Raw genomic sequence first — 23,405 nt, forward strand, 5'->3', positions numbered from 1 at the left:
AAGAAACGGGTTGAGAAGAATAGGTTGGACTACTGATATGGTTAGATCCCCACCTGTAACAAGCCATGTGGGCCAGTGGTGTCACAAGGAGTGGAGGAGGACAAGTGGGGAGAGGGGACACCTGGGAAATGGGTATGCCAAGGTTGAATGGATCGCAACTAAAATTCATGTGTGGCGCTTGTTCTTTACTGTGGCAGCCAGCTGTCCACCCAGGGGCCCCAAGAATGTTGGTTTCAGAATTCTCTGTGGCCACACAGCCAACCTAAGCTTGGCAGCATACTCCTTTGGAAAGGTGGAGTTATTAACCAAACCAGTTTGTCAGTAGACAGGGCTGGGGGCAGGCTCTGATCTTTTGCCCATGACCTATGTCACCCCAAGCCGGCTAGCCAAGGATACCCTCTCCCTCTGACCCATTTATGCTACTGTACATTGTACTTTTTTTCCCTCCATTTGGGAGAATAAGCTCAGAAATGACAGATTTGACTTAGAAATGGCCCAAGAGAGCATCTGATGCCAGCCCCTTCAGACAGAGCTTGGGAAACTGATACTCTCAGTTACACAGCTAGGTTATAATAGCTAACATTTGGGAGCACTTGGATATCCTAAGAATACTGAAAATGTTTAAATTTTATTCTCACAGCTCAGACACAGGTATTGCTATTATCCTTGTTCTACAGACCAAGAAACTGAGGACAGAGAGGTTAAGATATTAGTCAAAAGACTCCTAGCTAGTCAGGGGAGGGGCCAGGAATGGAACCAGCACCTGTCTCAGGCCCTTGGCTTTGCCTTTCTCCACAGCCTAGCTCTGTGCTGAGTTTGCAGGAAATGGGATCCCTGAAGCTGGGGCTTCCTCTCAGGAGGTAGACTGATCAAGGGCATGACTCTCCTTGGGCCATCTTCTGTCTTAGGAATTCAGGGTAGCTGCTCACCTTCCCAGGTGGGCAGCCAGGAGTGGTTGTGCAGCTCCTCCCATTCCTTCCAGCCTCATGTAGAGGGACATGATTCTCCTCTGGTGTGGAGAAGACACTGAGGAGGTAGCAGGTCATGGCAGGGCCATAGAGCCCTCTTGCAGGATTTTCATCTTGGAACTGCCACTGTCAGGGTGACAGAAGGCAATGAAAAAAAAAAAAAAGCACGGCTCACAACATCTGCCTGGGTCCCCCCGAGGGCTCTGGCTGCTCAGAGCTGGCTCAGTGTCCGCACTGGGCCATAGCTTGAAAGGGAGTGTACATCTGGTGTGTGGGGGTTCTTTGAGTCACACACAAAGCTTTGTGCTGAGGCACTGCATTCCTGCTGGCTGGTCTTCCTGTTTCCAGATGCATTCTTGCTGCAGAGTCACCTCGAGACTGGTTGGAATCCGCCCCACATTCTCCAAATTCAGGGCAAGATCTGGCAAAGGCTCCCTCCCTTATCTCCCCACCCTCTCACCTTGGAGGGAGGAAGCCACCTGGTAGGCCTGTGTGGGGTCTAGCCTGGTTAGGAGTTTGCTGCCCTGTGTCTTCTTGGACTTGCAGAAGGCAGTTTTGCCAGGTCAGGCATCCTGTTTCCCTCTGTATTAGGAGGAAAGGGGTGGGAGTGGGTGTTCAAAAGAACAGGGCAGGGCTGGGCAGTCCAGGGGACACATGTTAATGGGGAAGGGCTTGGGCCCCAATATCAAGGTGTTGAGATAGCAGGCAATGGCAGTTTAGGTACTTGGCTCTCATTTTACACGCTTGACTGTGGGCCTCAGTTTCCTGATCTGAACATTGGTGGCTTTCTGATGAAGGCTCCAATGTTTGAGGATGGGTTTCAAGAAGGAGCAAGGATCAGAGGGGTGGGCAGACTGTCTCCTTTTTCCCAGTTGACAGCAACCTCCTCCTGTGGCTCTAGCTCTGGCCCTGACACTTCTTCCCAGGGACCCAAGTGCAAATTTGCTTCTAGGGGATTTGGGTCCTGCAGAGATTTTTCCAGCCCTGTGGCCTTCCTCAGGAGAGGGTGTTTTCTTAGAAGCCTCTAGCCTCCATGTGGTCACTGGCTGTTTCACCCTTAGCAGCTGCCTGGGCTCCTTTTAGGATGGAGGTTGGGGACTGAATCCTACAGGGTAAGAGAGGAGTGGCCCAGGGAGGCATTTACACTTCAGCCCAGCCCAGGCAGAGGGCTCACCTGTTGCCAGAGCTTGAAGACTTCCAGCTCGGGGATGAGAAAGTTATGGGCCGGGTAGGAGGGTTCATCTGTAGCCCGGACACAGCACCATGCAGCCGCTGTGCAGGGACCATTTTACTGTTAACGCTGCTAGACTTCTCACAAACTGAGGGACCTGAGAGCGCCGGGTCCAGGTCGGTGCTTTTTGCTTTACCAGCGCTTGGGGTTCCACAGCTTTCCGGGCTCCGTTCAGTGGCCCCGTTACCCGGCCGCAGGAAGACAGGCCGCTTGTGCAGCAGTGGCGGCGATCCGCGCCGGGAGCCTGTCCCTAAGCAGGGTGGTGCTCCTCCAAGGACTGCGGATCGGGGTCCTTCCCTTCGCCCCAGGCAGGCTTGGGGGTGCAAAGCTCTCCCAGTCAACCCGGAGGGGGTTCCCCGCCGCCACCCGCACACCTGCGCCCACCCCGTCCCCGCCTCCAGCGGGGAGTGTCCCGGGACCGCGCCCAGCTGGGCGGGCAGCTGCCCGAGCGTGGCTGGGGACGCTCAGGGATCGCTTGGGCGTTGCAGCGGCCGGGGCGCATCGGGCCGGGAGCGCGCCATGCTGCGCCGACGGCACGTCTTCACGGTGGAGCAGCTCGGCAGCCGGGGTGAGTCGCCCACCACCGGGCTGCTGCGGCTGGAGTCGCCTCTCGCGTTCCCGGCTCCCGCCGGCCGCGCCCCCTCCCTGCTTTGAAGGAGCAGAGTGACTAGGCTGGGGACCAGTGGCGGTCAACCGGTCACCTCCCCCATCCCGCTTCCTCTCGGCCAACTCCTCTGTTATCCTCGGTCCGGAGCCTTATTCCTCTGCTGGAGATGTTTGACTCCACCTCCCCCTGTCCCAGCTAGAAGTCCTCAAAAGTTCCCTTTTCAAGGGACCGGGACAGGGATGGGCTTCCTGGCCCGGGGTGGGGGGCGGGGGTCTCCAGCCTAAGCAGCCCGAGTTTCTGCCCCATTCCAGTAGGACCCCCAGACCCAAGAGGTGACAATAGATGAATGTAGCTTTCTTTCACTTAAGTTTTTTCTTTTAAATTTAACAGAAATTTTCACTATTTCTCACTTAAAAGCTCCCCAAATGGTTAGAGTTGCTGTTATTTATTTATTATTTATTTTAATCGCTCTCTCCATGAGCTCCAGGAGAAACTTCATTTTGCATCCTGATGCCTCAGGGGTTCCAGAGAGTAGTGTGTGGACTCCAGGCTTCAACCCTGTGACCTTCCTGGCTCCCTGAGGCTGGCCCAGTCTTCCTGCCCCTTGAGGAATAGCCTAGGAGGCAGAGGCTCTCTACTTAGGGCCTGGCAGGGTTAGGTGGATGGACCCTCATGGGAAGGACATAGACCATCCAGGGAGCAGGTGGGCATGACTGCAAGGATTTTGCCCAACACACAGCTGAAAGCAGGGGTTCCTCCTTGCTGACAGTTATTGTTAGAAGGGAAGCCCCATTCAAACATCTCCCAAGCAGAGTTTGAGCCCTATCTCAGCAGGGTTGTGGCTGTCCTGTGTCTTCCCTTCCCTGGCCCAGGACACTCCTCCTCAGGGGAATGCTGCCAGCTGCTAGGAATGCTGGGGGTGTTGAGCGCAGCCTGCCTAGCCTGATACGACTCTACTTGCAGATGGGGCCAGCAAGGATCTGGCTCCAGGCTGTGTAGTCCCTGGAGTCACCAGCACCTATAGACGGATTCCGGATGCAGCTTATGGGTGCTCACTGGACTTCCGGAAGAGAGAGGGCGAGCTGAGAAGGCTTGGGAGGCAGATGCCACTTTTCAAACTAGCTTCCCAGGACTCAGGGATGGAGATGGTGGTTGGGGACAGCCCCCTGGCCATCTTACCAGGACTTTCTCAGGACTCTCTGAACCTTGAGCCCAGGGGGAGCCCTGAGCTCAGTGCCCAGCGAGGCCGGCTACTGGCCAGTCGTAAGCTGGAGCAGGTGCTGGAGCGGTCCCGAAGGCTCCCCAGGCTGCCTGGACAGCGCCACTCCCTGCAGCTGCCGATTAAGACTGAGTGTGGAGTGTCCTTTTGTGCAGCAGGAGGACAAGGGTCCACTGAGGCAGAAACCAAGCTAGAGGCAGGCCTGGAAGTAACCGAGGTGGTGAGTGTCAACCTTTGCTGAGTGAAGAGTGGGTGGAGACAGTCCTGTAATGGGGTTTGTGGGGACCCCCCCCACCCTCTCTTCTTTTCCCTGGAGCTCTCTCGGGGTGGGGCATTCCTTGCCCCTAATTGATGGTTGTGTCATTGCTTCTTGCTTCACCTCATTCCCAGTTGTGTGTAGCCACCCCCACACAAAGGAGATGGGCACTGGGGAAGCTAGCTGCATGTGTGCTCCTTGGTCTGCCCACTCTGTCCCCCTTTCCTGGCTCGGCACAGCCTGTCTGCCTAGGGTGGGAAGCTGGTTGAGTCTAGAAGTCTCCCCTACCTTACTGTGTCCCATAGGTGGAGGGAATGGCGCCTGAAGCCTGGGCCTGCCTCCCAGGGCAGGGTCTTCGATACCTGGAACACCTGTGTCTGGTGTTGGAGCAGATGGCGAGGCTCCAGCAGTTCTACTTGCAGCTGCAGACAGAGAGGTCCCATGGGGTGAGTGACTCTCAGAGCAGGGTGACCATGCCAGTGAGTGGGGGGAAGGGGCAGGACCCCTGGAACTGTGGCTGCCTTCAGAATAGTCTTAGCCTTCTAATGAGATCTTCATTGCTATATCTCTCCTGTTCCAGGGTCCTGAAGTGGAGAGGTCGGATGTGGCTCCTTCACCTTCACCTTTGCAAGCCTCAGGCAATGGGGTACAGGAAGCAGGGGAGCTGCTAAGCCAGACAAAGGAGACAGGTGAGTGGCAATTGTAACTCATCCTGTGTCCTGCCTGTGCCTCATGTGCCTGTCCAGGGTCCTACTGGCAGATCCCTGAGCTGTAGCTCGGTGGAGAGGCTTCCTGTTCTGGGCCTGGGTAACATGATTCTCTTTCTGAAGGGGAAGAGGCAGTTTCAGCCTCAAACGTTGGGAAGCTCGGTGCCAATCCTCCCAGGCTGCCAGAGGTCCCAATGGAACCAACCCACAGCTTTTCACCCTCCCAGGGATACAAGGTAGTGGTTGATAGGTGTGAGGCAGGTGGCAGGATGGGGTAGGATGTTTGGGATGTGTGGGTACCCTGAAGGACAGAAAGTGGGGAAATGACAGGATTTCTGTTTAGAGCAAGTGACTTATCCTGGCTATGGTGACAGCTACCCCTGTGGGGTGGGGCTGTGGTGATCTTTTATTTTGCTCAGCAGGATCTTTCCCACTGGGACAAGGTCAAGGTCTTGCTCAATCGGATCCGTTGGAGGAGTTCTCGACATTCTGAGCACCCTGCTCCTCCTGATCGTTCTACCCCCACGTGAGTCCTATGCCTGGTCCAGGTTGGGGTGGAGGGAGGAGACTGGTGAACTGGGATGTTGAAGTTGTTCTGTCAGTTAATATCTTTGTCCCTATGAAATTTGAGAGACATAGACAGTGTTGGAGTGGATGATAGAGGGAACAGAAAGTAGTTATAATGCCCTATTTACAGATAAGGAGGCTGGGGATTAGGCAGAGTTGGAGGGCTATAGCTTTCCCCAAGCCACAGGGTGAATCAGTGACAGAGTGAGGCCCAGATGATGGAAATCTCATCTCATCCCAGCAATCCCTCCCCACTTCACACTGAAATTTAGACCATTGTCTGGGTGTGTGGGGAAGCAAGGTAGAGGAGCAGACAACGGATTTTACTGTGGTAAAGTCCATCATGCTAGGGGGCCATTCTGACTAATTGTCCAGGGGGAAGAAGCACCAATTTAATATCTCCAGCTTCCCCACAGCAGCTAAGCAATGTTCTATCAACTCTGGAGCTATTGTTTCCTGCTTGTAGCCTAATCTCCTTTCCTTTTTCTACAGGATTGAATCCAGACACCTTTCTGAAAGGCCTCCATACCACCCTCCCCAGAAGACCTTTATACCATCATTAGTGGTTAAGAAGTCACGAGCAAAAAATCTTTCTGTATGCTGAGACCTCTTGGTGCATCTTGTGACCCTGAATGGAGGGGATTTGTTATGAAGTCTTCCTCACCCTTTGCCCTGTTACTGCTTCTCCACACTGCCAGGAAAAGCTATTGATGCTCACCCCTCTCCAAGTCGAGGACAGAATCTTTCTCCTCTCAGCAGCCTGGCTGAGGAGCCCTGGTTCCTGAGAGGCCCCAAGGTGTGGCAGCTCCGGGGCTTCTTCTCCTTGCCAGAAATCCCTGGGCTTAGACAATGTGAACTAATTTATCAGGCATCCACATATGGCATGGTGATCTGGCCAGGCCCAGCATGTTGCAGATTTATGTTTATGCCTACTGACATATATACATCTTTGTAGGAATGACAGTATTGTCAACTGGTTGAATGCAACCATCTCTGCTGGAATCATGCATCCAAAGTGTTGGTCTTCTGGGTGAGCTAACTGTGGAAGGATGGAGCAACCTGCATTTCACGTAGGGAAGTTGCTGATCTAGATTTCTGCTTTCCTCCTCATACTTGAATTGACAGTCCTGCAACACAGAACAGTGCTGTTTTGGCTGCTGTCATATTGAATCTTGCACAGGGACAATGTGGGGAACAGCAGAATAACTTTCAAGGCCAATTCTAAGCCTGTTTAGCCCATAAACATGTCAGAGCTGAAACCAGAAGCCCACGGTAGCTTTTAGACCATAGCAAAGTCTCTTAACTTCTGAGCCACAGCTTCCCACTTGGGATAATGATGCCTGCCCTACCTACCTCACAAACTTGTTATGAGGATAAAGTAACATTAAACTTTCTCAAAGTATGCCATGAATGTTAAGTGACTAGGACAAGGGAGGGTATGGGTGCTGGAGGAAGGCTGGATTGGAGGGATGATGGGGAAGACAAGAGATTAAGGGGGAACTGGGATTGTTAATGGGGACCAAAATGGCCACTCTTCTGGGAAGGTTTTGAGTAAGTCATTTCATTGAAGTCTGATAGGTTTTATATTCAGAATTATGGCAAAGATTCCTCGCCTGCGTACTCTCCAGGGTTGTTATCCTGGGGGACAGTCAATGGAAGGGCAGAGATAGTGATGAGGGACATTGGTTTGAGTAACAATGACTTTTAGAAATACCCACTTACCAGGCATACTCCTCCAGTCAGTTGGGACTGGTTCTTTTGCTGCTTCAGTCTCGGGGGTTGCCACAGTAAGGCGGGTATGAGAGTGGGAGACACTCCCTTATATTTGGGGGTTCAGTTCCAGATTTCTTTGAACCAGGAACCAATGCTCTGAAGCCCACTTTTCTAATGGGACACTTAAGTGAGGACACCACCTACGCGCGGCTTTCGAACGCACATCCGATCCGCGAAGGCGCACTTCCGTTCCATAGTTGCCGCGGGATGGCTGGCGGGCGTGGGGGAAGGGAGAGGTCGGTAGAGACGAGGGAGGGACCATATCCGGGAGAGTGGCAGCTTCCGACCAGTGGTCGCGCTTCCGGAGAGGCGTTTCCGGTGGCGGCGGCGGCAGCGGCTGTGGTGGTTCCGGGTGTCTTTGTCCCCCCGGTGTCGCGGCCCTGGCCCGCAGGTGGGTTGGGGGCTCCCCGCCGCCCCTCTGCCTCTTCGCCTCTCCCCAGTAGAGAGGCTGCGGGGGCCGGACGGCGAAGATGCACGGGGCACGGAAGGGGCCGAGCCCCCTCCGGACTGCAAGCTCCGTCTCCCTGGCAACGGCCTCGGCCCTGGGGGCGGGCGGGAGGAGGAGAAACCGCGCGCCTTGGTCCTCCCACGGTGGCCTCGCCGCGGCCCTGCCCGGGAGGCCGGGTGCCTGTAGCTGCTGGAGGCAGAGCCGAGGGCCAGCGAGCGCGGGAGCAGGAGGGCGGCGCGCAGGCCGCTTCGCGTTGGGCCGGCTGGAGAATTCCCCATCATCCAGTCGTGGGAACAACGGGTCGGGCTCCCGGGAGAGGGCCCGCACCACCTCGCCGGGCACCGGCCTCTTCATTTTTCTGGGCCCTGCGTGGAGCGTTTTGGCGGACGTTTTTGAATGAATGAATGTCACCGGAGCTCTTAACAGCCCCCCACACTGCCAACCTCTGTAGGCATGGCAGTGGCACAGCGTGAAGAGTGCTGAGTTGTTGGGAGACCTGGGTGTGAGTCCCAGTTTGTCACTATCTGGTTTTGTGTTCTGGGGCACGTCTCCTGATGGCTCAGAGATCCTTTCCTTTTTTGTAAAGCATCATGTCAGTATCACCCGCCACTAGGTTATTGCCAAGGCAGCCTGGAATAATGTAATTCCCTATTTCATTTCCTGTTCCTCGTTATATCCTCTCTATCCATTTCTCCATTCATTCCCAGGGCCTCCCTCTTCACTTTCCGTAAGGTCCTTACATCCTTAATATTCTTCCATAGGAATTGCTAACTTCTTTCTTTTTTTGATTGAAGGTTTTTTTCCCAAGACTCTGAAAGAGGACAGTATTCCCAATGTCCCAGTTTAAGCGCCAGCGGATCAATCCGCTTCCAGGGGGACGAAACTTCTCAGGTGATCATTTTTCTTCTTACCTGGCCTCATGCGGGGAAGTATGTGCTCTGGTGTTAGTTTCCAAAAATGTGATCCTTGGGGTATCCTTGGAGAGCAGTTTGCTGCTGGTGTTCCTTAGGTACTGAGGAGATGACTAGAGTGGTTGCTAGTGGACCCTTGAGAAGGAGCTGGTTGGAGCCACTTGAGAATCTCTAGTGCTTAAGGTGGTAGGTGCAGTTCCTGGAGATTGCTTCTCTGTTTCCCTAGGCGCAGCTTCAACATCTCTTTTGGGCCCTCCTCCTGGTTTGCTTACTCCTCCTGTGGCCACAGACCTGTCCCAAAATGCTAGGCATCTTCAGGTAGGTTGGGCATCCTTTCTGCTGAGTTTCCCTCTTGGGACTACCCCAGCATGCATAGATGCCTGATGCACATCCGTTTCTTACATTAATAGTGCTCAGCGTTCCTGACTCTTGTCCTGGTATGTGGGTCCCTGGAAACCTGTAAGACTGCAGAGTCTTTTTCTTTTTTTTTTTTTTTTCGATATTGGGGTTTGAACTCAGGGCCTAAACCATGAGCCACTCCACCAGCCCTTTTTTGTGATTTTTTTTTTTTTTTTTTTGAGATAGGGTTGCACAAACTGTTTGCTTGGGTTGACTTTGAACTGTTATCCTCCTGATCTCTGCCTCCTGAGTAGCTAGGATTATAGGCGTGAGCTTCTGGCACCTGGCTTTGAGGAGTTCCTAATTTCTGACTGCAGGGTAATCTTTCAGGTACCTCTTAGGGTTAAAGGAGCTTATGAGCCAAGAATCAGCTTGTGCCCCTTCCTCATGCTTAGGCTGCGTCCACTATGTGCTTCCTTCCATGTGAATCTCAATGTAGTGCTCTGAACTGGGGGTCACATGAAGAGAGTTTAGGGCCTAGTGGCAGAGTGTAATTCTCTTCAAGTTGTTCCCTATTACTTTTAACCTGCCCTCTTTTGCAGGGTGGGGAGAAGCAACGAGTCTTCACTGGTATTGTTACCAGCTTGCATGACTACTTTGGGGTGGTAGATGAAGAAGTCTTTTTTCAGCTAAGGTAGGCTTGAGGCTAGTCCCTTGCCAGAAATGCTTTTGTGCACCAGCCCCCTCTCTAAAGCCATTGCTTTGCTGTTTTTATGAAAGATGTGGGAAATCTTTTTTTTTTCCTTTTTTTTGGGGGAAGGTATGGGAAATCTTAATGGGAAGGACCTCATGAGAGCAGTCAGGTTGGCTTGTTCAGGGTCTTTCTCCTGATGGGGCCTCCTTGTGTGCTGGCAGTGTGGTGAAGGGCCGCCTGCCCCAGCTTGGTGAGAAGGTGCTGGTGAAGGCTGCATACAACCCAGGTCAGGCAGTGCCCTGGAATGCTGTTAAGGTGCAAACGCTCTCCAACCAGGTATTAATTTTCTTAGCATGTGCACTAGAAAGGGAGGGAGGGAAGCCTGTGTGCCCTATCAGTTTGCCAAGAACCTTACTTTTGTCAAAGGGGTGGGACTACATCTTTCCAAGGTAGTGAATGTGGATCCCCTGAATTTCTTGGCTACTGTCATGCAGCCCTTACTGAAGTCCCCAGCACCTCCCCTTCTGCATGTGGCAGCCCTGGGCCAGAAGCAAGGGATCCTGGGAGCTCAGCCCCAGTTGATCTTCCAGCCACACCGGATTCCCCCGCTCTTCCCTCAGAAACGTAAGTACCAGAGGCATGGGTGTTACGCTGGCTACATGGGGTACTCTGAATGAATGAACTGGTAACTTTCAGGCTGCTGCTCTGAGGTTTGAAGTGGATACTCTGTGCATGGAAGAGAGGGAGGGGGAAGTTCGACAGCTTTCTAGACTCTTTGAGTCACTGGTCATTTTATCTCTGCAGCTCTGAGTCTCTTCCAAACATCCCACACACTTCACCTGAGCCACCTGAACAGATTTCCTGCTCGGGGCCCTCATGGACGATTGGATCAGGGCCGAAGGTAAGAGAATGGTCAGGCAGATTTTTCTCTAGAAGCAGTGTCCCTTTTTTGCCACCTGCTGATGGTAACACTCTCTTTCTGTGGTTAGATCATAGTTGCTCTTCTCTGAAATGGGCAGACACATTGAAATGCATATATAAATATTGGATCTTTCTATACTGACTCAGCAAAACTGGATTTGATATAGTTTATCTTCCAAGTATAATTTCCCATTCATTTCTAGTCAGTAAAATTGAGATATTAGGAAGTGTTACTGTAAATAATAATGTGGCAAAAAAAAAAAAGTAGCATTGCAGTATATGTTTTAATTCTTAGTTTAAAATATGCTACTACCATTTTCCAGAAATGTGGTGTTGCGGTGTATAGGTTGCACTTTGCCCAGAAATTCAGGCCTTGTCCCTTGGACATGCAGATAGTTTTCTTGGCCACATGTGAGGCAAGCATAGTTGATTTGGGCATGTGGAGCATGCTGTCTGTCCTCATTCAGGTTCACATGTCCCTTACGTTTCTACTGTCCCTGAGATATTTTGGCTTTAACTTTTTTATAGTGGACAGTGTCAATGCACACAAAGTAAGTAGGATATACCCTCATGTACTCATTACCTAAATTTATTTGCCATTCTTTTTCACCTCTATCTTCATCTACTCATTGTCCCCTACTTGTTATTTTTAACGTAAAAACTTAAGATTAAATTTACATAGATTGAAATGTGCAAATCTTAACTGGACAGTTTTTGATAAATAGAAAATCCCATGTAACCATGCCTCTAGTAATATTACTGCAGAAAGTTCCCTCATGTTGTAGTTCTCTTTTTAAAATAAGAGCTGTACAGAGAAAGGAACACCCCTTTCCCAGATGCCTGTAGATTATCATGTGTCTGAGCTGGCAAGGCAGACCAGTGCAAACACTTCAAAGGAGTGTGGTGCAGTTCACAGAAAAGGCTGAGGTGAGGTTATTCTTGACCTCCCTTTCTGAGATGATCTGCTTTCAGTCTGTTGAAAGTATATTTCTTTCCTAAGAAATTTCACCATCACTATCACTACAATGACTGCAACAAAGTTGAGGCAAGTCCCTATGCAGAAACTAGCACTTGTTTCTTGGGATAAGTAAATTATAAATTCTAAGTAGAAGACAGCTTTGTCCAGGATTGTTATCCACACTGACTCCACTATTGAAGCCCTTTATTCTGTTCTTAGTCCACTAGCCCGTGTACTTGGCTTCCTCCCATACCTCTCCAGTGCATCTTCCTGGTCTTCAGTTTCTAGGTCCTTCCCCCGTACCTTTCTGTGAGTTTATTAAAGGCTTTGTTACAGAATCTAGCAAGCACCTCAAGGGATAGTGGATAATGTAGCCTGGGTAGAAATCAGTGACTGTTGTGGGCTTGCTTTTGGTTCAGCTTCAGGCTTCTGTACAGTCAGTTGCACTTGATTGTTTTGGACTTGCCAGGCTCTGTGTACAACACTTGTGGTATATTACTTTGGCCAAGGTACTTTAGTGTCATAGCTCCTAGAGAAAGAGCTGCCATCCTTTGGAGGTCAGGAGCAAGAATGTGCAGAGTAGGAGAGGTAGCAGGAACTAGTCACTCTGAGGAGACATCAGTTTGTAAAAAGGACTCTGTCACATTTTGCATGGAAACAAAGATTTATGTTGAATCCCTGGCTTTGGGATGCAGGGTACAGTGTCATCATTGGATTGCTCTTGCTGAGTGGCTGAGGCCTTTAGACAGGCTGGGCTTCTGCTGCTGCAGTTACTGATATGTCTTCCACTGGGTCTTGCCATTCATAGTAAGGGAGAAACTGGCTTCTGAGTCCCCAGGATCTAGTGTGAAACATTCAGTTAACTAGAGGTTGACAGCATTTATTGACAACTAACTTCAGTCCTGAGTGAGCTGAATAGAGGTGTCAGAACCCATTTGGAATGGGGCTTCTGTTAGAAACAGGGTGAAAGAAGTTGTTTTCAGGAGATGGAGATATATGAACTGGGATGTGACCCAGGTGTGTACAAGAGAGCAGAAAGTTTATGTTAGGTGGGCACTGGTGGATCACTCCTGTAATCCTAGCTAATTTGGGAGGCTGAGATCAGGAGGATCATGGCTTGAAGCCAACCCAGGCAAGTAGTTCCCAAGACTCCATCTCCAAAATAACCAGAGCAAAGTGTACTGGAGGCCTGGTTCAAGCAGTAGAGCACCTGACTTGCAAGCTGAAAGCCCAGAGTTCAAACCCAGTCCTACCAAAAAAAAAAGCCCCAAAACTTTGGGTTAAATATAACCAGCTTAGTAATTTGGGTGTGACAAATAGGGAAATAACACAGGCAGGTGTAAGAACAAAACTCTGGCACACGTAGTCAACTCAGTTTTCTAGGCATAGAGAATTGCCAGTAGGTTTTCTTTCTGTCATGTGACATGGGGGATTTTTTTCTCATCATTCTGGCATTTTTCTCCTCTGCTATTTTTATCGTACCTCCTATAAGTGATTATGAAAATGTATAAAGTAATGCAATAATAAATGATACTATAAGTGACTTAAAATATACAGTTTTAGATTAAATTTATATGATATTAAAAGGCATAGTTCTTATCTCCTTCCCTTTAATATTATGTTTGTAACATGAAGGAACTAAGAACTAAGTAATTTTGAAAAAGAAAACACTGCCACTTTTTTTCTATGATCTTTACTAGTTTCTATACATATGCATACATTTTGCAGTTTTAATCTTAGAGTTCAAATTATTTTTGTGTATCAAACCATTTTTCTATATCGTAGCATAATCATAATTGTTTTAGTGGCAGTATGGTAATTGTATTTACTATCAAAATTTGGTTGTTGCTGGATATGTATGGTTTTCTTACCAGTTTATACTGCTTGACATTTCCCACTATGTATATCTTTTTTTGTTTTTTTTTGCAGTTCTAGAGTTTGAACTCAGAGTCTTGTGCTTGCTAGGCAGGTGTTCTACCACTTGAGCCACATCTCCAGCCCTTTTTTTTTCTTTATTTTGAATTCCTTGGCATAGATTTTCAAGAGTGAAATTACGGGAGCAAAGGATTTGATTATTTTTATCACTTTAATATGCACAGAGTAGAGCTTTTTAACCAAGAACTGCCTTTCCCTCTCTTTTTTTTTTGGTGGGACTGGGGCTTGAACTCAGGGCTTCATGCCTGCAAAGCAGGTGCTCGCAGAGCAGGCATGGTACTTCTTGGGCCACACCTCCAGTCCATTTTGCTCTGGTTGTTTTGGAGATAGGGGGTCTCATGAACCATTTGTCCAGGTCAACCTCAAACTGTGATCCTCATAATCTTAGCCTCCCAAGTAGCTAGGATTATATGCGTGAGCCACCAGCTCCCAGCAAGAACTGTCTCTCGATAAGATTTACTTTATGGAACAATGGCATGGTGCCATATGTGTGTCTTGTTTAAAAACCAGTTAAATACTTTTTTCTCATTTCAAAAAACTACATGTTAGCCAGGTGCTGGTCGCTCATGCCCTACCTACTCAGGAGGTAGATATCAGGAGGATCATGGTTTGAGGTCAGCCTGGGCAAATAGTTTCATGAGACCCTATCTCGTAAAACCCTTCACAAAAATAGGGCTGGTGGAGTGGCTCAAGATGAAGGCCCGGAGTTCAAGCCCCAGTACTGCGAAAACAAACAAACAAACATATTTGTTCATAAAAACATAAGAAAATTGTTAACAAGCATATTAGTAAAAAACATCCACCATTAGTACTTTATTTCCTTTCAATATTTTAAAGCTTTTATTTATTCATTTATTTTCATAGTTGAGGTCTACTATATGTATACTATGTTTTTTGCTTAACATTGTTTTTCTATGTTGCTAAAAGAGTTTAGATAGCCATTTTAAGTTTTGTAACATTGTGTCATTTAGCTTGCTAGCATGGCTTCTTTAACTTTTTTTTTTTAATTTGGTGCTGGGGATTGAACCCAGGGCCTTGAGCATGCTAGGCAAGAGCTCTACCACTAAGCTGTCCATGTTTTTAGTATTGGGGCTTCAGGTATTTTCCAGTTCTTTCTAGACCAGTATGTATGGAATACATCTGTAACAATGTGGTTTCTTACTTCTGGTGATGAATCAACCTCCAGTGATGACTATGACTCCAAGAAACGCAAGCAGCGAGCTGGGGGAGAGCCTTGGGGTGCTAAGAAACCAAGGCATGACCTGCCTCCCTACCGGGTCCATCTCACTCCCTATACCGTGGACAGGTGAGTGAAGGCTGAGGGGGTAGAGACTTGGCAACGGGGTTCTGTGGCAAATGGTATGGTCCATCCAAGTGCGAGTGTGTGTTCTGGCATTGTTTTGTTTTGTTTTTTTGGTACTGGGGTTTGAACTCGGCCTTCACCTTGAGCCACTCCACCAGCCCTATTTTTGTGATGGATTTTTTTTGAGATAGGGTCTCATGAATTATTTTGCCTGGGTTGGCTTCTAACCATGATCCTCCTGATCTCTTCCTCCTCAGTAGCTAGGATTACAGTGTGAGCCATCGGCGCCCAGCCTGGCAACCTTTTTAAGAATCAGCCAACCAATGGAAATCTGTACATGTGGCTCAGTACTTTTGCTTTTTCTCTATTTCTTAGAATTTATTCCATATTAACATTTACTAGGTCAGACTCATTCTTTTGAACTGTACAGTGTTCAGTTGAATGGATGAACCATAATTTATTTAACCAGTTTTCCATTTGCACTCTGGTTATCTTAAATATTTTTATAGCAAACATCCTTGTACATACATCTAGGTGTGCATGTGTAAGTGTCTAACTAAGATCAGTTCCTCAGAATGGAGTAGCTGGCTCAAAGGGTTTGATTTTAAACTTTGATAGCCACTTGAAAATCTTTCAAGAGGCTGTATCCACTTCTCTTACCAACAGAGCATAAAGTACTGGTTTCTCCATAGCTTTGCCAACACTTCATTATCAGAGCTTTTCATCTTTGTAATCCAATTGGGGAAAATATTCTGACTTGCATTTCTTTACTTACAGGTGATACTGAGCATATTTTCATGGGCTTTTCAGTCTCCTGTAATTGTTTTCTGTTAGGAACCTGTCTGTCAGTGTCACTTTCAGTGTTTGAACTTTCTGTTACTGATTTGTGGGTTCCTTTACTGAGACCGTGAGCATTTCTCTGTCATGTATTTTGTCCTCTCTACTTTGACTTTCTTTTGCCATAGGAAAGTTTAAAATCCAGTGGTGAGATCAGCCATCTTTATCTGTCGAGAGGTGCTTACTTTATTTCCCAAACTGAAAAACGGAGTGCCCTTTTTCTTAGTCTTGTGCAGTTTTACTCTTTTATGTTTCGGTCATTGCTTAGTCTGAATTCCCTTGTTGTCTTCCTCCAGCCCTGTCTGTGACTTCTTAGAACTCCAGCGCCGTTACCGCAGCCTCCTGGTCCCCTCAGATTTTCTGTCTGTGCACCTGAGCTGGCTATCAGCCTTCCCTCTGAGCCAGCCCTTTTCCCTCCATCACCCAAGCCGGATCCAGGTCTCTTCAGAGAAGGAGGCAGCTTCAGACACTGGTGCTGAGTCCAGCGCTGCAGACAGTGACCCCGCTTACAGTTCCAAGGTTAGTTGGTCAGGTTCCAGTTGCTAATCTGTCGCCTTGCTGGAGAGCAGGGTGGCTGAGTGCCCTGTGCCTCTGCGCAGGTACTGCTCCTATCCTCCCCGGGCCTGGAGGAGCTGTATCGTTGCTGCATGCTCTTTGTGGATGACATGGCTGAGCCAAGGGAGACACCAGAGCACCCTCTGAAGCAGCTAAAGGTAAGAGCTGGGCTGCAGGAGGCGAGATGCTGTTATTGCTCATGCCCAGCACCTACTGCGTCTTTAGCAGTTTGGCTCCTGCACGTTAACGTACAGCAACATGACATTTCAGAGCTGAAGTGTTCCTCATTTTATGCAGGAGGAAAGTGCAGCTCAGCGATGTTCTCACTTGGTATGAGTCAGGTGACTGGTTCGTGTTAATGACCATAGGCCCCTGGGTAGTGGTCTTCACTGCTTCCTGGTGCTGTAGTTCCTCATGGGTGGCAGCCTCTCCTTGCTGTGGGAGATGCAGGCAATGTGGGTCTTCTGTTATCCCCAATCTTTCTGCAGTTTTTGTTGGGCCGGAAGGAAGAAGAGGCAGTGCTGGTTGGGGGTGAGTGGTCTCCTTCTCTGGATGGCCTCGACCCCCAGGCCGACCCGCAGGTGCTGGTGCGCACAGCCATCCGCTGTGCACAAGCCCAGACCGGCATTGACTTGAGCACCTGCACCAAGTGGTGAGTGGCCTTCCCTGTGTGGCCAGCTCGCTGTGGGGAGCATTCAGGAGGCCTGGCCTCTGGCCTGCAGCTCTCCTGTGTGCGCAGTTACACCTCATGCCTCCCCGCCCCTAGCTGCTCACAGATGGACATCTGAGCCCTGAGCATGACTAGGGCTGTGGGCTGCTGAAGACCAGCTGACCCTCAAGCCATGCTCTGCACTCCATGTTGCCTTAGCATTCGTACAGTTGCTGTCTGCTTACTGAGTCTCCCTGCTGCCTGGTTCTTGAGGCCTTGCTTTTATGTTTGCATTCTCACAGCTTGGCATGTGGCATGTACTCATTGAGTGCTCATTGGAAACGGAGGCACTTCTCTGTGTGTGTGGTGCCTGTGTGAACGTGTCACGGCTTAGGACTTCCTTTTCCCTTCTGCTGTGAGCAGGTGGCGCTTTGCCGAGTTTCAGTACCTACAGCCAGGGCCGCCCCGGCGGTTGCACACGGTGGTGGTGTATCTGCCAGACGTCTGGACCATCATGCCTACTTTGGAGGAGTGGGAGACCCTGTGCCAGCAGAAAGCCGCAGAGGCAGCTCTCCCACCCCAGGAGGCATCAGGGGTAAGGCTGAGCCTTGGGAGGACTTGGGGAAAGTAGGTGCCCTGACCCTGGGACCTGGAGGGTCACATCTCAGTTGTTGTCACAGGAAGCAGAGCCTACTGAACAGGCCACTGATGTGGTGGAGCAAGCAGCCGATACTTCTAAACAGAATGCTGAGGCTCCAGAGGCCACCACACAGCAGGAAGTGGACACTGATCTCCCAGAGGCCCCCCCGCCCCCTCTGGAACCTGCTGTCATGGCACGTCCTGGCTGTGTAAACCTGTCCCTCCATACGATTGTGGAGGATCGGAGGCCAAAAGAAAGGATATCTTTTGAGGCAGGTGTAGGGGTCCCCAGGAGGTCATGAATGGGCCTCGGGGCACAGTGGAGTGTGGCATACTCTTTTTCCCTGATGTTCATGGGCCCCTGCCACTTCTTCCAACAGGTGATGGTGCTGGCTGAGCTGTTTTTGGAGATGCTGCAGAGGGATTTTGGTTATAGGATTTATAAGATGCTGCTGAGCCTTCCTGAAAAGGTCATGTCCCCCCCTGAACCTGAGAAGGAGGAAGTAGCAAAGGAGGAAGTAGTCAAAGAGGAGGAGACCATCAAAGAGGAGGTGGCCAAGGAATCCAAGGATGAGGTACAGAATGAGGGCACAGCTGCTGAGTCAGACACCCCACTGGTGAGTACCTTTGTCACCCCTGGGTTGGCCTGAAGACCACACATAATAATGCTTAGCATGATCTGAGTCCCTCACTTGTGCCAGGCACTGTCACACTTTCCATGTCCTGTCTCACTTGTTCCCCTCATGCTGCCCACTCCATGGAAGCCAGGGATGGACTGAGGCCCAGGGATATGAGTCGCTTTCATTTGGTCACATGGCTAGGAAGTGGGTGCGCAGGGCAAGAAAGCTGACCCAGAAGAGTGGAAGGAAGCACAGAAATGTCAATCAGTGAGAATGCTTGGGAGGTAGAAGTGTGGGGTTGCCTGGTACTTAGCTAGATAACTAAATTTCTTTTTCTTTCCTTCTTCCCTTCCTTTCCTCCTCTTCCCTCCCTTTCTTTCTTTCTGGTGGTACTGGGCTTTGAACTCAGGGCTTGTGAGGCAAGCACTCTACCACTTAAGCCACGCCTCTAGCCCTAGACAGATTTTTAGAAAACCATTTCTAAAACACGAATCTCCTTCTTGCCTGAATACTAGCAAGTAGACAAAATTTCTTCTGGAACTGAAATTGACTTCTGGACAAACCTCAGCTGTCTAGACATGCCTCTGGCATGCTCTGAATCCTGTGGGGCTAAAGACCCACAAAACATGCAGTGGGTAACACAGTGCCTGGCACACAGCTGATACTCTAATGCTAGCCATTATGATTGTTGGCATCATAAGAGCCATGCTTTCTCCTTATCACCTCTATCTGCTTTTCTAGAAGGAAGATGGACTTCTGTCCAAACCTCCCTCTTCTGGGGGAGAGGAGGAAGAGAAGCCCCGGGGTGAGGCAGCTGAGGACCTGTGTGAGATTGCCCTGGACCCAGAGTTGCTGCTTCTGAGGGATGATGGAGAAGAGGAGTTTGGTGTGTCTGGTGGTGACTGGGTGGCAGCTCTGGGTTTGGCTGTAATGGTTTCCTCTTAGGGCAGTGGAGAAGTATGAACTGCCATAGTCCCTGATCCATGTTTAGTTTGGGATTTCTGTAGCAGGAGCAAAGCTGGAGGACTCAGAGGTCCGGTCTGTTGCCTCAAATCAGTCAGAGATGGAATTCTCCTCCCTTCAGGACATGGTGAGCCCTCTTGCTGTACCTCAGTGGTGGGAAACATGACTCTGTCCGTGGATGCTTGCCAGTGATTTCTTTCCTCTACAAGAGACCAAATGCAGTTCTTGGTTCAGTGAGACCATTTCATTCTTCATCGGGGTTGATTGGAGAGAGGGATGTTGATCTGGGAGCCACATTAGGTTCCTCTGGGAAGGTGCTCACAGAGGCCTGAAACCCTGGCCCAGGGTCTCAAGCTATAGGGACTGCTTGATGCTATCAGCCCAGCTGCTCCAGTGAAGGGGCTGTGTGTGTCCTGGATTGTTAGAGAACTGTGTAAAGCCTGCTCCTCTGCTTCCTTCACAGCCTAAGGAACTGGAACCCTCAGCCGTGCTCCCTTTGGACTGTCTTCTGGCTTTTGTGTTCTTTGATGCCAACTGGTGTGGCTACTTGCACCGGCGAGATTTGGAGAGGGTCCTCCTCACACTGGGAATCCGGCTCAGTGCTGAGCAGGTAGTTCCTTTCTTGTCCCATCATCTTTTCTGGATGCTTGTCATGACATGGACACAGGCCTGCGCTGAGTTCTTTCTGGGTCCTTGGCTCTTCTTGGAGCAGGCCTTGACCAACGGGTGTCTGGCTTTCCTGTAGGCTAAGCAGCTGGTCAGCAGGGTGGTGACACAGAACATTTGCCAGTACCGGAGCCTACAGTATAGCCGTCCGGAGGTGGCAGATGGTGGGCTTCCTGAGGAGGTGCTCATTGGTATGTCCTGGGTTCTGCAGCTGACGGAGGGCAGGGCTTTGGTAGGCTGCTTCTCCTCTTCAGGCCTTTTCACTGCCCGTTCTAGGAAACCTGGACCTGTTGCCTCCTTCTGGGAAGAGTGCAAAGCCAGGTACTGCCCCCATGGAACACAAAGGTCTGGTGCCTCACAACGGCAGCCTGATCAATGTGGGGAGCCTGCTGCAACGTGCAGAACAGCAGGACAGTGGCCGGCTCTACCTGGAAAACAAGATTCACACACTGGAACTGAAGCTAGGTGAGTGGCCTGAGGCTGCAGGACCTGGCATTGGTGGGACATGAGAGCTCTTGCCTTGTGGTCCTGTCCTTGACATACCAGCAGTCTTTCTGGTATGTCCTCCCTCACCTTGCAGAGGAGAGCCATAACCGTTTCTCAGCTACTGAAGTGACAAATAAGACACTGGCAGCAGAGATGCAGGAGCTGCGAGCCCGGCTGGCAGAGGCAGAGGAAATGGCCCGGGCAGCTGAAAGGCAGAAGAATCAGCTTCAGCGGCTGCTGCAGGACTTCCGCAGGCGCTTGACCCCACTGCAGCTTGAGGTGCAGCGGATGGTTGAAAAGGTGAGTGGTGGTGATGGGGACTGCAGCTCCTTTTGGTGAGGCTCCAAGAGCCCCAGTAGAGGGTGAGTCACCACGTGGAGAATGGCTTAGGGGTTGTAGCCAGCAGGCTGGCCCCCCTTCTTGCCCTGCCCAGGTTGTCACTTCATCCTCCATCCTCTAGTTTCTTAGGGAACTAGCCACCAGTAGCTTAACTGCAGCTCTGAGGTTCAAGGCAGGAAGAGGGGAACTGTCCTCAGATGGCCTTGGAGACCTCATCCTTCTTACATTTGCTAACAGGCTGACAGCTGGGTAGAGAAGGAGGAGCCAGCACCCAGCAACTGAGGGGTCTCACCCAGGAGCGGCCATTCTGTGAGGCCAGTGATGGAGCCTGATGATGTTAGAGCCCTTTTGGTACCAGAAAGAGCTGGAACAGGGCCTGGGAGCCACAGGCAAGGGTGGCTGAGCCCTGTGCTCAGCCTCTGCAGGGGACGTCAAGCCATCAGGGTGGTCTGTGCTATGTGGATGGATGTGTGAGGAATCACAGTCCCAGCTACAACTAAATACAACATCTATTGCACCCCTAGAATGTCATTTTGCCCTCAACCTTGGAATTTCTCCCGGGGCCCTTGTAGTCTTGTGCTGTCTCCTGTCCTCTTCCAGTTTAGAGTAAGACAGGGGAGGGAAAGGCCTTTTGAGCCTGTGACAAGGTCTGATGCCAATAAATTGAAGGAGGAGACATGGAGTCTCGTGGGAGCTAAGAAACCCTTTCCTCTGGATGCACAAATCCTGTAGGTTCCAGGTGCCGACTCTTGGGGGGCTGTGGTGGCCGCTGTGGGAATGGAGCCCATTCTAGAAAGCTCTCAGAGTTGGGTCAAGGTTGCCAACAGAAAGAATACTGTGTTCCAGCCACCCCAGGCTTGCCAGAACAAACCAGCACCTCCTTTCCCCGGCTCCTGTGTTCAGAATGTGGTATTGGCTTTGGCCCAGCCTTTTTTCCCCCGTTACCTATAATTCTTGCCTCTTTCCATAATCCGTGGTTTCGGTTTGACTTTGTACATAAAGTTTTTTTTTTTTTTTTTTTTTTTTGGCTTTTTGTTTTTTAAATAAACCAAAGTCAAAAACAAATCAAGTGTGTCCTTGTAGCTCTCCCTGCTCCTCTTCCAGGCTGCTTGTGCCCGCCTGTCCCCGCCCAAGCGTCTGTCTGCCGGCTGCTCTCTCAAGAAGGTGGGCAGGCCGTGGGAAGTCTGAGCCTTCACACTCTGGGCCACCTCTGGCTGCCACTGAGTGAAGGCCCTCTGTCAAGCTGGCAAGACCCTGCAAAGCCACGGTGGCTCTCCCTTTGCCATAAGTTACAGCACACTAGTTAGACATTTTACTGGAAACTTTAGTTGAAAAAATAAAATTCCAAACATCCAGGTGACCCACAAATCCACTATTCTTGCTTTGAGGCCTTGACATTCTGTGTTGCAGGATGAGCACTGAGTCCCAGTTAGTTACCTAGGGCTTGTCCCTGTGGTTGACCGGCACAGAACTAGCCTGTGGTGCTAGAGTGAGAGATCTGCTGGGGTTGGAGAACCACAGCTTTCCAGCCACTTCCAGGGCAGTGTCTTTGGCTCATCCAGGAACACAAGTCTGGGGACCAAGAGGCCGGAGGGGCCAGAGGGCTCCCCAGGTTGGAGGTAGATTCAGTCCCCACGGTGAAAGCAGGTCTTAAGACCTTCAACTCACTGAGGAAACCCAGACCCCTCCAAGTGCTCAAGCTTGCTTTGGCCCAAGACCATGGCATAATCTGGACGGTAAAAAAGCCCCTGGGGCTGGGGTTGGGACATGGCGCTTGTTTGGGGCTCCTGGTGCCAGGTTCAGGAAATGGAGACACTCGGTCAAAGGGCTGGCGAGGTAGAGCAGGGGCCACCTCTGTCGCCAACCTGCTGGTCAGTGGGTAAAAGAAGCATGAATTCACGCCTGCTAAGGACAAAGATGAGAGGATGTGTGTGCCCCAGGGCACCCCAGGACTTGTGAGGGCTTCCAGCTTAGTCATCCGCTACGATGGAGAGGGCTCGGAGCTCGCTCAGTTTGGCCTCATTCTCTCGCTCCCGCTGCTCATCTGAGTGGCCTGGCTGGTCCAGCTGCTGGGTCAGATCTCCAAAGATCTTGTGCATTTCCGAGTAGTATACTACCTGGTTGGGAGGCAAGAATTGTCGGTGCACAGCTGCTGCACCCACCAGGCCCAGGAGCATAAGCAGGGACAGGCCTGGACCCTTGGGCCTGTAGGTTGGCTGAAGGGGGCTGTTCCCACTTATTCCTCCACCCCCTCCCTCCCCTCACCTCATTTCCCTGAATCACCTGGCAGCCCAGAAAAGGGTACGTTATAGCCAAGACCACAGGGCAGCAGGGGTCTGGGGGTAGAGGTGCTGCCCTTTGAACCCCTGGTTCCTCCAACAGCTGGTATGTGCAGGGAAGCTATGTATTTGGGGGTGGCTCCTGTTCACTGCGTTTTCTAAGGCAAGAAGCCCAGAGCTTCTGTCCACAGAGAAACAGACTACAGAGGTGGTAGCTCCAAAGCCTTGCGAGTCAGTTGTAAAGGTGAGAGCGGGACGTGACACCTTTCCAGCCTTCCACTCCTGTCCCACTAGCTGCATAGACAGAAGAGTGGTTCCAAGGCCTGGCCCATGTCCATGGTTCTATGTAGGGACCAGCCATGGAGTGGGGGAAACACAGGGAGGAGAGGCTGGTGGTGGGCAGCTTAGAGGAGACCGGTTCGTAACTCCTCCAGATGGCTGAAGACCACAGGTTTATCCAAAGGAGGGCAAGGGCCATTTCTGCCTCAGTTTCCACTTTGTGACCAAATGAAAGTATGTGTTCTCATAAAAGTTG

General features: G+C 50.5%; 3 protein-coding genes across 9 annotated transcripts in view; 2 read left to right on the top strand and 1 right to left on the bottom strand.

The window, feature by feature from the left end:
* Positions 1 to 2,187: 2,187 nt before the first annotated feature.
* On the top strand, positions 2,188 to 6,284 carry C14H8orf58 (chromosome 14 C8orf58 homolog). 2 transcript variants are annotated; one of them, XM_074055165.1, is made up of 7 exons: positions 2,188 to 2,767; positions 3,770 to 4,245; positions 4,587 to 4,727; positions 4,862 to 4,970; positions 5,112 to 5,224; positions 5,411 to 5,514; positions 6,048 to 6,284. In XM_074055165.1, the coding sequence occupies exons 1-7, from the start codon at positions 2,188 to 2,190 to the stop codon at positions 6,157 to 6,159; spliced, it is 1,635 nt and encodes a 544-aa protein (XP_073911266.1). In that variant the 3' UTR covers positions 6,160 to 6,284. The 2 variants fall into 2 exon arrangements, with proteins under 2 accessions (XP_073911266.1, XP_073911267.1); XM_074055166.1 differs by lacking the exon at positions 5,112 to 5,224 and having other exon boundaries at positions 6,048 to 6,076.
* A 1,299-nt stretch (positions 6,285 to 7,583) lies between these two features.
* Positions 7,584 to 20,969, top strand: Ccar2 (cell cycle and apoptosis regulator 2). Of its 4 annotated transcripts, none has more exons than XM_020156658.2 (21): positions 7,584 to 7,719; positions 8,571 to 8,667; positions 8,914 to 9,005; positions 9,629 to 9,720; positions 9,942 to 10,056; positions 10,215 to 10,344; positions 10,525 to 10,621; positions 14,721 to 14,840; positions 15,971 to 16,193; positions 16,274 to 16,387; positions 16,718 to 16,881; positions 17,302 to 17,473; positions 17,559 to 17,789; positions 17,898 to 18,134; positions 18,879 to 19,023; positions 19,145 to 19,227; positions 19,564 to 19,710; positions 19,846 to 19,957; positions 20,043 to 20,231; positions 20,347 to 20,552; positions 20,829 to 20,969. In XM_020156658.2, exons 2-21 carry the CDS (start codon positions 8,610 to 8,612, stop codon positions 20,871 to 20,873), a joined length of 2,772 nt encoding a protein of 923 aa, XP_020012247.1. In that variant the 5' UTR covers positions 7,584 to 7,719; positions 8,571 to 8,609; the 3' UTR covers positions 20,874 to 20,969. The 4 variants fall into 4 exon arrangements, with proteins under 4 accessions (XP_020012247.1, XP_073911261.1, XP_073911260.1 ...); XM_074055160.1 differs by having other exon boundaries at positions 19,148 to 19,227; XM_074055159.1 differs by lacking the exon at positions 7,584 to 7,719 and adding an exon at positions 7,948 to 8,278.
* The window catches only part of Bin3 (bridging integrator 3), a 75,287-nt gene continuing 61,823 nt past the window's right edge, over positions 9,942 to 23,405 (bottom strand). For all 3 annotated transcript variants that reach the window (XM_074055172.1, XM_020156659.2, XM_074055171.1), the window contains one exon: positions 9,942 to 22,708. In XM_074055172.1, coding sequence (XP_073911273.1) covers positions 22,562 to 22,708 — 147 coding nt within the window. In that variant the 3' untranslated portion in view covers positions 9,942 to 22,561. The remainder of the gene's footprint in view (positions 22,709 to 23,405) is intronic.

Source organism: Castor canadensis, chromosome 14, assembly GCF_047511655.1.
Source record: "Castor canadensis chromosome 14, mCasCan1.hap1v2, whole genome shotgun sequence".
In the NCBI taxonomy this organism is placed as follows: Eukaryota; Metazoa; Chordata; class Mammalia; order Rodentia; family Castoridae; genus Castor; species Castor canadensis.